Genomic DNA, 14,774 nt, shown 5'->3' on the forward strand with positions numbered 1-14,774 from the left:
ATTTTCTATCCCTTTCCTAATAGTTCCTAACATGCTGTTAGCTTTTTTGACCACTGCTGTGCATTGAGAGAACTAGCCACAGTGACTCCAAGATCTCTCTCTTGAATGGTAACAGTTAATTTAGACAGGTTTCAGAGTAACAGCCGTGTTAGTCTGTATTTAGTCTGTATTTTGGAGGTGGGGGGTGAGAGAACCTTGATCATCATACACATTGTAAAGAGAGTGGTCACTTTGGATGGGCTATTACCAGCAGGAGAGAGAGTTTGTGTGTGTGTGGGGGGGGGGGGGGGCAGAGGGTGAGAAAACCTGGATTTGTGCTGGAAATGGCCCAGCTTGATCATCATACACATTGTAAGGAGAGTGATCACTTTAGATAAGCTATTAACCAGCAGGAGAGTGGGGTGGGAGGAGGTATTGTTTCATGGTCTCTGTGTATATAATGTCTTCTGCAGTTTCCACAGTATGCATCCGATGAAGTGAGCTGTAGCTCACAAAAGCTTATGCTCAAATAAATTGGTTAGTCTCTAAGGTGCCACAAGTACTCCTTTTCTTTTTAGTTAATTTAGAACCCATCATTATATATGTGTAGTTAGGATTATTTTTTTCCAATGTGCATTACTTTGCACTTATCAACATTGAATTTCATCTGCTATTTTGTTTCCCAATCATCCAGTTTTGTGAGATCCCACTGTAACTCTTCACAGTCTGCTTTGTATTTAACTATCTTGAATAATTGTATAATCCTCTGCAAACATTGCCACTTCACTGTCCACTCCATTTTCCAGATTATTAATGAATATGTTCAACAGCACAGGTCCCACAAATAGCAACAGGCAGACGCCTGTTCTACCAGCAGTGCCATTAGTTCTTGCGGAAGAATGCTCTAAGTTGCGGGTGCAGTACGGGAGGATCTTCTCCTCAAAGTGGTTTCTGACATTGAAATCACTCTAAGAAGGACCAGGCCCAATAGAAGAGGAGATTGTGAATAAGGAAGAGCGAAAATATCCTTCAACAAGGTAAGGGTTTCATTCCTTCCTGTAGTTCAAGAAGTCCAAGGTGGGGATTGATGGATCCAAGCATCCAATGGTCTGTACTTAGCGGATCCCAGTCAGAGGTGTGGAAACCATCAAATGGGGATCCAATGTGGAATTCTGAGACAGGACTGGCTGGTGCCAATCTTTAGGTTTGTGGAACAGAGCTGGACCCAGTACCATCAGATCCTCCTTCCTTTGTGCCTTTCATTCTTGGATGGAAGGTTTATGTAGACCTAATTCCTCAGGACCTGTGCATGAGGACTCAACCAACTTGGACCAAAATAGGGAGGGATACTTTTTTTTTCCTCCTTTTTCTTTCTTTTTAAAGAGACAGATCTAGGACAGGCATCTGTTCTTTTGCCTATAGTAATATCCCCTACTCTTTTGAGAGGGGTTCTTAGGCTTAACTGTTTTGGCCTCCACTCCAGAACTCATGCTCGGAAGGGCACTGCTTGCAATCTAAGGCTCCTGTACCGGGGGTTCTCCCTGGCCTGGGTCCAACTAGAGTCTGTCTCATGGCCTTCTCCATGAAGTGTTTCTGCAGATGGAACTCTTGTGCCTCATGGTTTGAGGAGGGAAGGAGCAGCAGAAGCTGCACTTGGCAGTGATGTGAGCCTCTCCAAGGCAGTGCTGGTGTTCATCATCGATGGAGAAGAAATGGGATCTGAAAATACAGTTATTAAGCCCCTGGATACTTGACATATTCCTTCTAGACGGGGAGAAGCTTCCCGAGACGGGGAGCTATACTAGCTATAAAAACATTAACACAATCTAAATTTACTAAAAACTATTTACAATATATATTTACAAGTATTGACCGTAGAGGAAGACCATAACGGACACAGAATTCCGACAATCTATGTGGCAGTAAAAAGGAATTGGAGATGTGTCAGTCCATGCTGCCCTTTATGCCCTCAGTTCAGAGTACACGGAGAGCAACTGAGCGTGCAGAGACCAACAGTCACTACTTGCTACAAATCTCCAGTCTCAGGTGCAAGGAGTGGAATCCACATAAGAACCACCACTCAAAGAATAGGACACGGTGTTCATTACAATCACAAATAGGAATGGGCCTAAAGCTGATCCTTTATATAGACCTACTCTCACAGTGAAGGACTCATTATAGCCACAGCTGGTTATCACTATTGTGCTACCCTCGTACATATCCAGTGTGCTCTTCCTCCACTCATCAGGCATTTTTCCAGTACAGAGAATTACACTGAAAAAATTCATCACCACCACTCCCTCATGACCAAATACTTTAAATGACTCAATTGGTACACCATCCAGTCCCACTGCCTTCCTATGTTTCATCATCTTTCGTATTGTCAGTCTCCACCATCATGATAGGTTTTGTGAAGTTGTTGCTTGTGCATACTTCCCTACATGGTTTCTTCAAAATCTTAAATCCATCACCAAATAATCCATCACCAAGACAGACCCACAGATCTTACCTGTTGGTTCAACCTGCGGTGCGTCAGTAGCTTTGGTCTCTCCTGTAGGCTCTGTTAGTGCAGAAGGAACAGCAGCAGGTGCAGCAGCCACCGGACTTGGCAAATATTGTTCTGATACATCAGCTAACCTGGTGGGTTCTAGGTACACAAAAGGAATTTTTGTTCATTACACGTGAGTGAATTTGGAAACACTACCTGTATATAATGTGAGCTCTTTTGATAAGGGTCTGCGACTTTGCATGCATTTGTACCATGCCTAGTAACATAACAATAGAGGCCACTGGACACTACTGTAACACAAATTAAATATACTACTGCTACTCAAAAAGAGAAGGAGGACTTGTGGCACCTTAGAGACTAACCAATTTATTTGAGCATAAGCTTTCGTGAGCTACAGCTCACTTCATCGGATGCTGTAGCTCACGAAAGCTTATGCTCAAATAAATTGGTTAGTCTCTAAGGTGCCACAAGTCCTCCTTTTCTTTTTGCGAATACAGACCAACACGGCTGTTACTCTGAAACCTACTACTACTCAAATACTGAAATAAGGAAGTTTGGTTCTACTCTGAAAAGTGACTCTAAAAATACCATTATGGTGTTCCACACTTATGACATCTCAGGATATGTCTACACAGTGAGCAGCAGCATGTGGCGGCAAGTCCCAGAGCCGGAGTTGACCAATCTGGACTTTGAGAGGCTTGGGCTACTGCGCTAAAAATAGCTATTATAGATTTTGCAGTTTGGGCTGGAGCTTGGGCTCTCAAACCCGCCCCTGACCACAGGCTTCTGAATCTGAGCTCCAGCCGGAGCCACTTCATCTATAACAGCTATTTTTAGTGCAGTAGCCCAAGCCCTGCAAACCCAAGTCTGTTGACCCAGGTTCTGAGACTTGCTGCCACGGGCAGCTGCTTGCTGCATAGATGTACCTTTAATGACTCAAACAAGTTTACTCCATTTATAAGACTTTTTCTAGCTGCAACCACAACACTCAACTTGGAATCTGGAGTAAAGCTAGATTCTTTCTGGCTTACTCACCACAACCAATAATGACGATTCTGCAGGTCAAATTCCATTACACCTGTGCATATTAGTGCAATTCTCCTCTCAGTTATACCTGTGCAGTCCCACTGTCTCCTGAGTGTCACAACAATGTGGTACAGCACATGGCTGTGAAAATGGAACTTATTAAAAATTGATGAACATGCATGCACCAGAATCACACTTGTTGGTTCTCCCTGCTGCACTGACCCTGCAGGGTTAACAGGAATAAAATCTAGTAAACGAACACATGTCACTGAAGTCAGCAGACCTGACTGTCAACAGGCACAAGAGGTAGATACATTGAGTGAGAAGGTGCAATTTTTACAGGGATCCTTTTCAGGAGTAAGCTATGTCCACCCAATGAATTATTTTAGCATTCTGGAAAAGGCGCAGTAACCTTGAACACCTATTCCTTATATTAGTAATGCATTTACTGCACCTTCACAGGTACAGAAGTAAGTGTAGGAGGTAGATACAAACTGCTCTACAAGAAAGGTAATCACTGAACCTATTTTGTCTCACACAGACCCCTGCCCAGATCTGCCTTGCATATCTTATGTGAATGAACTAGGAGCACCCAAGATCTATTGGTTAATTAGATCTCCCTATGGACCCAATTATGGTTAAATACAGATACTCTAGTACCGCAAGACACCTATTAACTAGGCTGTTCTAATTCTTCAAGTCAAGAGAGGAATGTTCATGACAAACTATAGGGATATGTGTACCTGTCTTTCCATGTTATATTATGCTGTCAAAGGAAAGACTGGATATAGAATTGGAGGCAGTGATTACTAAGGCTTCATAATACAACTACAAGAAAACATTACATCTGCAACAGCCACTTAAAAACATCAAGGTAGAAGTTACTAGCATAAAATAAATTAATCAGAAAGCCTTCAAAAGAGATTTTCTGTTCATTAAGGGGTTCATTTTCCACTTCATATATGACCCTTGACTATTGAGCCACCAGGGTGAGAACTGGGGGAGGTGCTGCTAACAGAAAGGAAAGTATTGGTAAGAAATGTTTTGTTTTACAGCCCAGCTTTTCCCACAATACTTGACATCTGGGAAGGAGTGAGCAGTGAACAGTTGTAGGGACGGTTATAGAAAAGATCAGAAAAAGAAAAATCTTATCCCCTCTCCACCTATATTTGGTCAAAGGGCAAAATCATTTCTGGGACTCTGCCTGCAGTACCTTCCTGCTGAAGGATATCTGTGCAGAGGACAAGAAGTCCACCTTGTAGTGCATGACAAAGGTTCTAGCATTTGACCAGGTTGCTGCCCTACACATTTCTGCTGCAAATGCATTAGCTCTTTCTGCCCATGAGGTTGCCAGGGATCACATGGTATGTGCCCAGACCCCTTCTGGAACCAGAATCTCTGATGTCTTGTACACTTCCACAATGCATAGTTTAATCCACAGGATTTACAAACTCTGAGTCCTTGGAATTTCAGATGAAAGGATACATACAGGGCACCTGATCTCCTCATCTGACTGTACATCTGAGGTAAATTTTCAGAGGTTTTCTGAAATCTAAGGTGTGCCATGTCCTCCTTGGTGGGATGCTCTGGTCTTGGACAGAACAATGGTAGAACCACCTCTTTAGAAGCATGGAAAGAAAAGTTCACCTTCGGGATAACCAATTCCTGAGTTCCATGCACCACCATGTCCTCGTGAAACAAGCAATAAGGCTCCTGCATAGGGTGCTGCCAGCTCTGACACTCGCCTGGCGGACCTGATGGCTATCAGAAAACAAGTTTTGATGGAAAAATACAACACTGACATCAATGGTTTGAAGGGATGGTTTGTGAAGGAGCTCAGTACAAATGACAAGTCCCACCGGGAAAATGAAGTCTAATCACTGGCTTGGCTAACCAGACTGCTTGGGAATTGTCATCCAGAGAATCCACAGATCCTGTGAATATCATGCTACTATGTGCGGACACCTGAAGCAAAATGATGCAGGGTTGGAGACCTTTGTCAAAGCTTTCTTGGAGAAAATCCAGGATAGCTAGGGTTTGCTTCATGTTCCTGGCACCAGCCACAAAACTCAGTCCAGATTGAGGAGTATGCTTTCAAATGTTGATACTCTTCTAGAAGAAAGAAGTGTTCGTTCTTTGGAGGACACATTCAACGATACTAGTGCTTTCCTCTCAATAGCCAGGATGTTAGATGCAGCCAGTTCAGGTCCAGATGAAGCAGAGGACCTTGTGAGAGGATGTCTTATCTGTTTGGGAGCTGTAGTAGCGGTCCCAGTTTCAACTCTATCAGGTCTGAAAGTTAGTGTCTCCCTGGCCATAATGAACATTCAGAGGACAAGGCTATGATAATGGCACCGATATGAGAGGACGCATTTCTGGCGTGCAAGTTGGATTGCTGGAGGAAAATCCACAAGCCTTTTTTGTTCCGTGTGCATGCCACAGCCTTAAGTTGATTTTATGTGATATGGCCAAGTCTTCTGTAGAAGCTATTTCTTTTTTAGGTTTGCTGCAACGCATTTACATACTCTTTTCAGCTTCCACTCAACAATGGCAAATATTCAAAGCACATGTCAGTGGTATTACTGTTAAGCCTCTATCTGAGACACGCTGGGAAAGCACAGTAGAAAGTGTAAAAACGTTGAGATATCAATCTGAGGAAGTTTACAAAGCACTGGTTGCTATTTCAGAAGAAGACAGAGATCCAAAAGCTAAAAGTGAAGCACAGTCATTGGCCTCTGAAATATCCAGCTTTAAGTTTCTAACATCTGTCGTAATCTGGTATGACATTCTTGTTAAAATCTCAAGTGTAAGCAAAATAATGCATCTTGATTCAACACTTACCTTGCTAAACAACACACAAGACTTTTTAGTGAAATACAGAGAAACTGGATTCAAAGCAGCACAGGTTACAGCAAGAGAGTTTGCAGAGGCACGTGGTGTAGAACCAAAATTTCCATGTCCGAAAAATGACAAGAGTTTCGAGGAAAAAACGGCAAGCAGAATATGAAGGAGCAGATTAGCCCACAGAAGATCCAGAAAAGAAATTTGAGGTTGAATTTTTTAATGTTGTGATGGATAAAGCAATATCTGCTGTTGATGAAAGGTTTAATACCTTACGAGCACATCATGAACAATTTGGATTTTTGTATGACATAACTAAATTCAACGAAATAGGAAAACAAGAGCAGCTAATGACAAAGTGCAAGAACCTCGAGAGCCTCCTGAAGCACGGTGATAGTTTTGATTTAAATGGACTTGAACTGTACGAAGAATTGAGTACATTGTCATCAGCGTTGCCACATGCAAAGTCGGTGATGGACATTGTACAGTTTTATCATACCAGCAAACTTGTTGACATAAATCCTAATGTGTACATTGCCACTCATATTCTACTGACAATTCCTGTAACAGTAGCATCAGGAGAACGGAGTTTCTGAAAACTAAAGCTCATTAAAAACTATCTCCGCTCTACAATGAGTCAGGAATGCTTGACTGGTCTTGCTGTTCTTGCAACTGAACAAGACATCACTTCATCTTTATCATACAATGACATTATTACTGATTTTGCAGCCAAAAAAGCCAGAAAGATTGCTTTTAATTAAAAGCAAATCCTTGTTTCAATACCTCTTCATAGTAATTTTCAATAAAATGTTGACAAATTTAAAAAATTATATTATTTGCATCATTCTGTCAATAAATCAGAATGTTTTTAATATAGCGCTACGTCTTTAGTGCAAGTATAGTCCATCAGCATTATAGTGTGCTTAATTTGTTAAATTGTTTTTAATAAAGTGCATGTGGAAAGTTTTCCAATACTGTAAACTTATGTTTGTGTTGCTAAGAACAAGTCAGGCATAGGGGCATCAGTTTAATAATACTGTATAGCGCCCCATAAATCCTAAGGACTGCCCTGCTGCCCCATGTGTGACTGTGGTTGTATTGTTTGACTGAAGCAGGACATGGTTCCCCTCTAGGCTGGTCTGGAACCTTTCCTAGAGTCAGCTTGACCATCCTTAGTTCTAGGAGGTTTATGCTGTGGGTCCTTTCCTCCAGGTGCCAGTTGCCTTGAACTATTTGGAACTCCATGTGTGCTTCCCAGCCATTCAGGCTGGCATCAATTGAGAGGATAAGGGGACCTGGAAGTCATTGCCCTTGTGAACTTTGCCCTGGGCTGACAACCATTTTAAGGAATTGATCACTTGTGCCGGAACCCTCTTTTGATCTTCCCTGCATTCTAGGGAGCAGTCCCATACCTTTAAGATGAAGCCAACTGATGTGTGATTGTGGCAGTGGAGTGATCCCTATGCTTGGAAATGATTTTAGCTTGTATAGGATCCAGGAACCAAAAGTCCCAATTACTGAGCTACTAAAGGCTGACGCTATCCTAAAGGCCTGGACTAAAGGTATGGTTTTCCCCTCAGAAGGTGAGTTCTATCCTGAGGAGCCCATGTATAGAAAAACAGAGGTCACTCTCAAAAAAGATTTTGAGGTTTTATCAGTCTCCCTCAGGCTGTCCCTAGTGCTACTTGCTTTGTGAAGGGATCTCTCTCCTGGGTAGAATATCGCAGAGTTCTCAATGATAGAGATCACCCTGACTCTGGCTCTAATTAAAGGAAGTTTCCCTGACAACAGCATTCATTGTTGAACCTTCTGCAGAGGCAATGAGATTCTCAGCCAAAGCCTTGGCCTCCAGCAGTGACCAGGTGCCAACTATAGCTCCATCCCTGGAAGGAGGATAGCCACTTGAAGCAGGTCCTGTGCTCCACCAAATTCATGGAATCCCTGATTTTCAGAGAGAAGCTAGACCAAGTAGTGGCGGACAGTGCCCCAAAATCTAAACAGTCCTTCCCAATGCCATACCATACCTTTTGCAAGAGTACAGAATGGCCTTCAGGCAAAGGCATTCCTTTTGGCTTTCATCCTCACAGAAACACCAGTGAAGAGACAACTTGTTCTCCAGAGGAAAGCCCCGAGGGAACCCTGCCATTCCCAAAGCCTCATTATGACAAAGACTGCATAGGTCTCTGCCTAGAGCTGAGTTACAGGCTCCACCCCATTCATTTTTCGTCTAGTCCCACATCTCAAACAACCCCATAAAGCATGGTTTAATCCAGAACAAGATTTCTCATTTCCTGGATGTGGGAGTAATAGACAGCATTCCCTCAGAAGATGGAGTAGAACCCTTAAAACTCTATCATCTTTATCATTCAGAAGTTTACAGGTGGAATGAGAGCCATTCTGTATCTCAAAAGGCTCAACAGGTAGATGAAGAAAACCAAGTTCCAGATGGAGACCCTAACCTCTATGGTGTATCCCTGTCCCAGAGAGATTTTATGACTTCAGTAGATCTGGCAGATGAATACACCTCCAACATCTCAATCAGACCGTGCAACCACAGGTTCCCAAGGTTTGCCTACAACAGGAAGCATTATCAATATCTGATGCTCCCATTTGGCTTGTCCTCTGCCTTGTAGGTCTTTATAAAGATATTGGTGGTAATCACAGACAGACTTAGGTCACGCAGATCCACCTGTACCCCCTCCTGGACAACATCTTAATCAGAGCTCTGTCTCTAGCAGTGGCATACAAAGCTGTCTCTCTGACTTTGAGTATCCTGAAAGGCTTTATTATCAACATCAAGAAAAGCTCCTTGATTCTGTCCACCCAAATAACTCACTTGGGAGTGAACATAGACCCCCAGATAGCAAGGATATATCCCTCTTCAGAGAGATACCTAAAGCTCACAATTGATTTTATTTCTTTTCCCAATTCTGAGCACTTTGCCATAAGAAATGTACCTCCAATGAAGATTTTTTTTCTATTCCAAGGATGTTACAGAATCAACACAGCAGTGTTTTAGTCATGCTATAGTACCCACAATACAGCCCTTAGCCTCCATTTTTAAGAGGGAAGGAAAGACCATTATTTCTGGCATTCAAATCCTGCTGAAAGACTCCAGAAATAATTTTCTGGGGACAACCCAATACTTTAATTTTTACCTGGTGGCTCTCCAAAGGAAGATTCATCTAGTCCCTCCACAGCATGCTGAACTCCCAGCCAATGTTCTTCAGGCACTGTCACTCTTGCAGGTGCTAAGGGAAACAATTAGCACATATAGCCCTGTCAATGTCAACAGCACTGGTTCTGGACTTCAAAACAGATGCTCAACTACACATTGCAACCACATATTTACCCATGTGGTACAGGCTTTGCTGTTTTTGCAACTTCATTCTTAGAAAGAACTTATTAGTTCATCTTGGGAAACCTTACAGGACCTGAACATGTGTTCTCCTCTGATATTATTATTGATCTAAGGGATTATATAAGAAAGGGATATTAACTAGTACTAATTTTAAGATCCACCAGCACAAGACACACTCTCTCAATGAGACATTCTGCTCCCAAATACCTTAAGAAATCTCTCAGACTGAAAATTGAGTTGAAGCATTTTATGTTCTTTCCAATGGGATATTTTCTTAATCTTGACTCATTTTATGTAACTGGAAAAGCCAAATATGATCATCTTTTTAAGATTAATACACCTAACAGTTTCTGACCCACAGATCCCTCTGGCCCTCAGTTATAAAGTAGCATGGCAGCAGCAGAAGTGTGTTGCACCTGATATATTCAGCAGAGACTCTGTTGTTGAATCTAGGGTCATGAAGGCAGATGGATCTATAACTTCTGCAGGAGAATATGGGGATCCCAGAGAAGGCAGTTCAGGTACCATCATAGCTGCATGGGGTGCTGTAAGAAATAAAGTACATTTGTCACTGCTATCATCCTTTTAAATTCTGATTTGTTTCCAACACAAACTTATTTCATTAGGTCCATTAACTTACAGAGCAATGTACTTTATTTTCATCACAAAATAATGTATACATGAGTCTACATACTGTACATAAACCTACCTGTTAATTCACTCAGAGGCACTAGATCTGCTATACAGACCAAGAAAAAGTTAATCAAATGTTATTGGGCAGGGGAAGGGAAGTTGTGTGCCTTTCAGACTACTCCCAAATAAGCTATTCTTATAGAAGCTCTCAAGCGACCATGGTCCAAATGTTGAAAACTGGAAAGTGAAAAAACCCACAAATGGGGACAAAACATTTGAAGACGAAATTAAAGTTTGGACTTTAGTTTAATTCAGCCTTTTTTTTTTTTTTTAATTAAAATAAAATAGGACGAAAAGGGGATAAAAGACCAGGTCTGTTGAGAGAGCTCAAGCCCAAAACACTGTTTACAAAAGACGACTCAGGAGAAGAAAGGAGGTAAAATTTTACATTATTGCCAGTTTAACGGATTTCTGTAGACAGCCCACAATTCCATATATAGAAACTGAAAACTGAACCCCTGGTTAACAGCAGCCCGCGAACATATTCAATAGAGGATTATACCATGAACTTCTTCTGAAGCTTCAAAATGCTCTGTGAATGGTAGGCGAGTCTCCCCAGAAGGACGTAGCAGCATATCAGACAGGACATCCTCTCTGTGCATCTTGAAGGGCTCTGAGGAACATGAGAATAAATCAAACATGTCACCAGAAAAGGATGACAACATGAGAGTAAGATTATGTAAGAATGTTGAGGATGAGCAACACTACCAACATTGTCCTGCAAGAGGTTATACAAAGCTAGGAAATGTGGGAGTTCTCCCCCCACAAAAAAAGGACGACTTGTCCTCTTTCAAGCAAGATTTATACCCAACATGAAAATGTGGTTGTCAGTGTTATTTTGTAGCCAAGATGGGTTTAAGAGTAGAATAAATATTGTATGGTGCACCTGTATGTCCCTCTCTCAAAGACAAGCAGTATTTAAGTCTTGGGTGATTTGATGGACCGGTATATCTGATCTGAAGAAGAAATGAAAACTGATCCAGCTCAGATAATTCAAATGTCATTATGTCATGTCCCATACTGCACTTTGGGGAAAAGCATATAATGAGCCATACATACACTTCCCTCAGAGCAGCATGGAGGTGTAATTGGCTGTTGAGCCAGAGCAGGAATTTAGCAAAATAAGGAGCCAGGCAGAGAAATCACCCATTTTTTATTATTCAGAGACATTACAAAATGATTGAGGAAGGGTATGGGTCTATTACAGGCCTGGGTGGGTGAGGTTCCGTGGCCTGCAATGTGCAGGAGGGAAGATTACATGATTATGATGGTCCCGTCTAACCTTAAAAGTCTGTGAGGAGAACAATCTTTGTTATATGTTCCAGATCAGACACACTGGTTAGTCAGCCTCACGAAGGATTTTTAATGCAAGTCAGCAGCTTGCCCGACAGGCAAGAAGCTGAAATTTCATTTATCTGGAGTCACCTTTTGACTGGCCTCCGGACAAAAGATATATAGCCCAAGACAGAAAAAGTATTTATGCCACTCCTTGGTGGTATATACTCAGAGGTCAAGTCAGACACTCAACAAAAAAGGAAAGGAACTTCCATTTCAGCAATGCTGACTGCTCTGTGTGTGTGTACACACACAAGTGCTCCCAAATAATGAGTGCAACCACCTAAGCAGGACACTGCAAGAAGAGTTGCACTATATTTTTAGGCTTGATTATTTAACTGAAATGGCCAAGCCATTTAACAGAAATGAAATGAGCAAGAGTAGTAGAGGGTTGATCTCGCAGACAGAGGGAAGAACAGAGCTGTAAAAACCAAACATGGGCTGATCGCTATGCCCGAATATAACCAAAAAGAAAGAATGTGCAACTGGGTGAAGGTAAAGAAGCACACTGCATGATGTGTCTCTCTCACATGTGACCCTGGGTTTCGAGGCCTCTAGATAGTTTTCAGGATCAAGGGCTATCTTGTTAGCTTGCGCCAGGTATGCTTTACTTCACTGACTAGATAGATGCAGCTGAGCAACTAAGGGTATGTCTACACTACGGAATAAGGTAGAATTTATAGAAGTCGTTTTTTTAGAAATCGGTTTTATATATTCGAGTGTGTGTGTCCCCACAGAAGTGCATTAAGTGCATTAACTCGGCAGAGTGCTTCCACAGTACTGAGGCTAGAGTCGACTTCCGGAGCGTTGCACTGTGGGTAGCTATCCCACAGTTCCCGCAGTCTCCGCTGCCCATTGGAATTCTGGGTTGAGATCCCAATGCCTGATGGGGCTGAAACATTGTCACGGGTGGTTCTGGGTACATATCATCAGTCCCCCCTTCCCTCCCTCCCTCCGTGAAAGCAAGGGCAGACAATCGTTTCGCGCCTTTTTTCCTGAGTTACCTGTGCGGACGCCATATCACCGCAAGCATGGAGCCCGCTCAGGTAACCGTCACCGTATGTCTCCTGGGTGCTGGCAGATGCGGTACGGCATTGCTACACAGTAGCAGCAACCCATTGCCTTCTGGCAGCAGACGGTACAGTACGACTAGTAGCCGTCCTCGTCATGTCCGAGGTGCTCCTGGTCGCCTGTGTGAGGTCGATCAGGAGCGCCTGGGCAGACATGGGCGCAGGGACTAAATTTTTAGTGACCTGACCAGGTCATTCTCTTAAGTCCGGCAGTCAGTCCTATTGAACCGTCTTATGGTGAGCAGGCAGGCAATATGGATTGCTAGCAGTCCTATTGTACCATCTTCTGCCGAGCAGCCATGAGATGTGGATGGCATGCAGTCCTTCTGCACCGTCTGCTGCCAGCCAAAGATGTAAAAGATAGATGGAGTGGATCAAAACAAGAAATAGACCAGATTTGTTTTGTACTCATTTGCCTTCTCCCCTGTCTAGGGGACTCATTCCTCTAGGTCACACTGCAGTCACTTACAGAGAAGGTGCAGCGAGGTAAATCTAGCCATGTATCAATCAGAGGCCAGGCTAACCTCCTTGTTCCAATAAGAACAATAACTTAGGTGCACCATTTCTTTATTGGAACCCTCCGTGAAGTCCTGCCTGAACTACTCCTTGATGTAAAGCCACCCCCTTTCTTGATTTTAGCTCCCTGAAGCCAACCCTGTAAGCCGTGTTGTCAGTCGCCCCTCCCTGCGTCAGAGCAACGGCAAACAATCGTGCATCTGAGTTGAGAGTGCTGTCCAGAGCGGTCAAAATGGAGCACTCTGGGATAGCTCCCGGAGGCCAATACCGTCGAATTGTGTCCACAGTACCCCAAATTCGACCTGGCAAGGCCGATTTAAGCGCTAATCCACTTGTCAGGGGTGGAGTAAGGAAATCGATTTTAAGAGCCCTTTAAGTCGAAATAAAGGGCTTCATCGTGTGGACGGGTGCAGGTTTACATCGATTTAATGCTGCTAAATTCGACCTAAAGTCCTAGTGTAGACCAGGGCTAAAGGTCCTTTGCTCAGGACCCACAGCAGACAAGTGACATTTCTGACAGTATATCCTTCAACCCTTGGAATAGGCTAGTATGTGCACTATACATTGCTGAAAGGAAGGAATAATCACAGTTTCCACAGTTGATCTGCATGCATTCTGTATAGAGATCTCATATTATGCAGCACAATTAAAATGATGCCGTCTCAGGCCCAGTGTATTACACAGTTAGGTTGACGCACAGCAGCTTATGTCGACCTAGTTGTGCATGTATCTACATTTAAATTGGTCTCCCACCACTATAAGTGCCCCATTGCACCAACATAGTAACCCAACCTCCCTATGCTGAGTAGAGTCTCAGTTGACATACTTAGGTTGATGCAGAGCGTGTGTAGACAATGCGCTATATATGTCAATCCTAACTGTACTTCAGCAGCTGTTCCACAATGCAAAAAGAAAAGGAGTACTTGTGGTACCTTAGAGACGAACCAATTTATTTGAGCATAAGCTTTCGTGAGCTACTTATGAAGTGAGCTGTAGCTCACGAAAGCTTATGCTCAAATAAATTGGTTCGTCTCTAAGGTGCCACAAGTCCTCCTTTTCTTTTTGCAAATACAGACTAACAAGGCTGTTATTCTGAAACCTGTTCCACAATGATCACTCTGGTCATCATTGTGAACTCCACTGCCCAGGCATCACCAAGACCAGAAGTCTTCCCTCCCTTACCTTTAGAGCCCGGCAAATTTTTGAAATCGTTTTTCCTGATTGCCCGGCTTGGTGAGCACACTTAGCAGCTCTCAGTTGTTGCGTGTAACTGGCCTACTGACCATGCCAGCTACATGCTCCAGTCACGCTCCTGTTTGGAATAGACGCTCCTGCTTAGAATGGGCCTGTGGAGAGAAGCAGCTGTGCAGGAACAGCTCCAAACCATCTGTAGAAATTTTGATATCTATGAGCAGATTCCTCGGGGGACGCACAAGAAGGGGTA

General features: G+C 43.0%; 1 protein-coding gene across 7 annotated transcripts in view; it reads right to left on the bottom strand.

The window, feature by feature from the left end:
- MAP4 (microtubule associated protein 4) overlaps positions 1-14,774 on the bottom strand; it is a 276,127-nt gene that overhangs the window by 85,675 nt on the left and 175,678 nt on the right. For all 7 annotated transcript variants that reach the window (XM_074946503.1, XM_074946504.1, XM_074946502.1 and 4 more), the window contains exons 6-9: positions 10,912-11,022; positions 10,133-10,261; positions 9,514-9,606; positions 2,489-2,626 (exon numbers count right to left, since the gene is read on the bottom strand). In XM_074946503.1, the coding sequence (XP_074802604.1) occupies positions 2,489-2,626; positions 9,514-9,606; positions 10,133-10,261; positions 10,912-11,022 (471 nt within the window). The remainder of the gene's footprint in view (positions 1-2,488; positions 2,627-9,513; positions 9,607-10,132; positions 10,262-10,911; positions 11,023-14,774) is intronic.

The sequence above is a fragment of the Natator depressus genome, chromosome 2 (genome assembly GCF_965152275.1).
Source record: "Natator depressus isolate rNatDep1 chromosome 2, rNatDep2.hap1, whole genome shotgun sequence".
Lineage (NCBI taxonomy): Eukaryota > Metazoa > Chordata > Testudines > Cheloniidae > Natator > Natator depressus.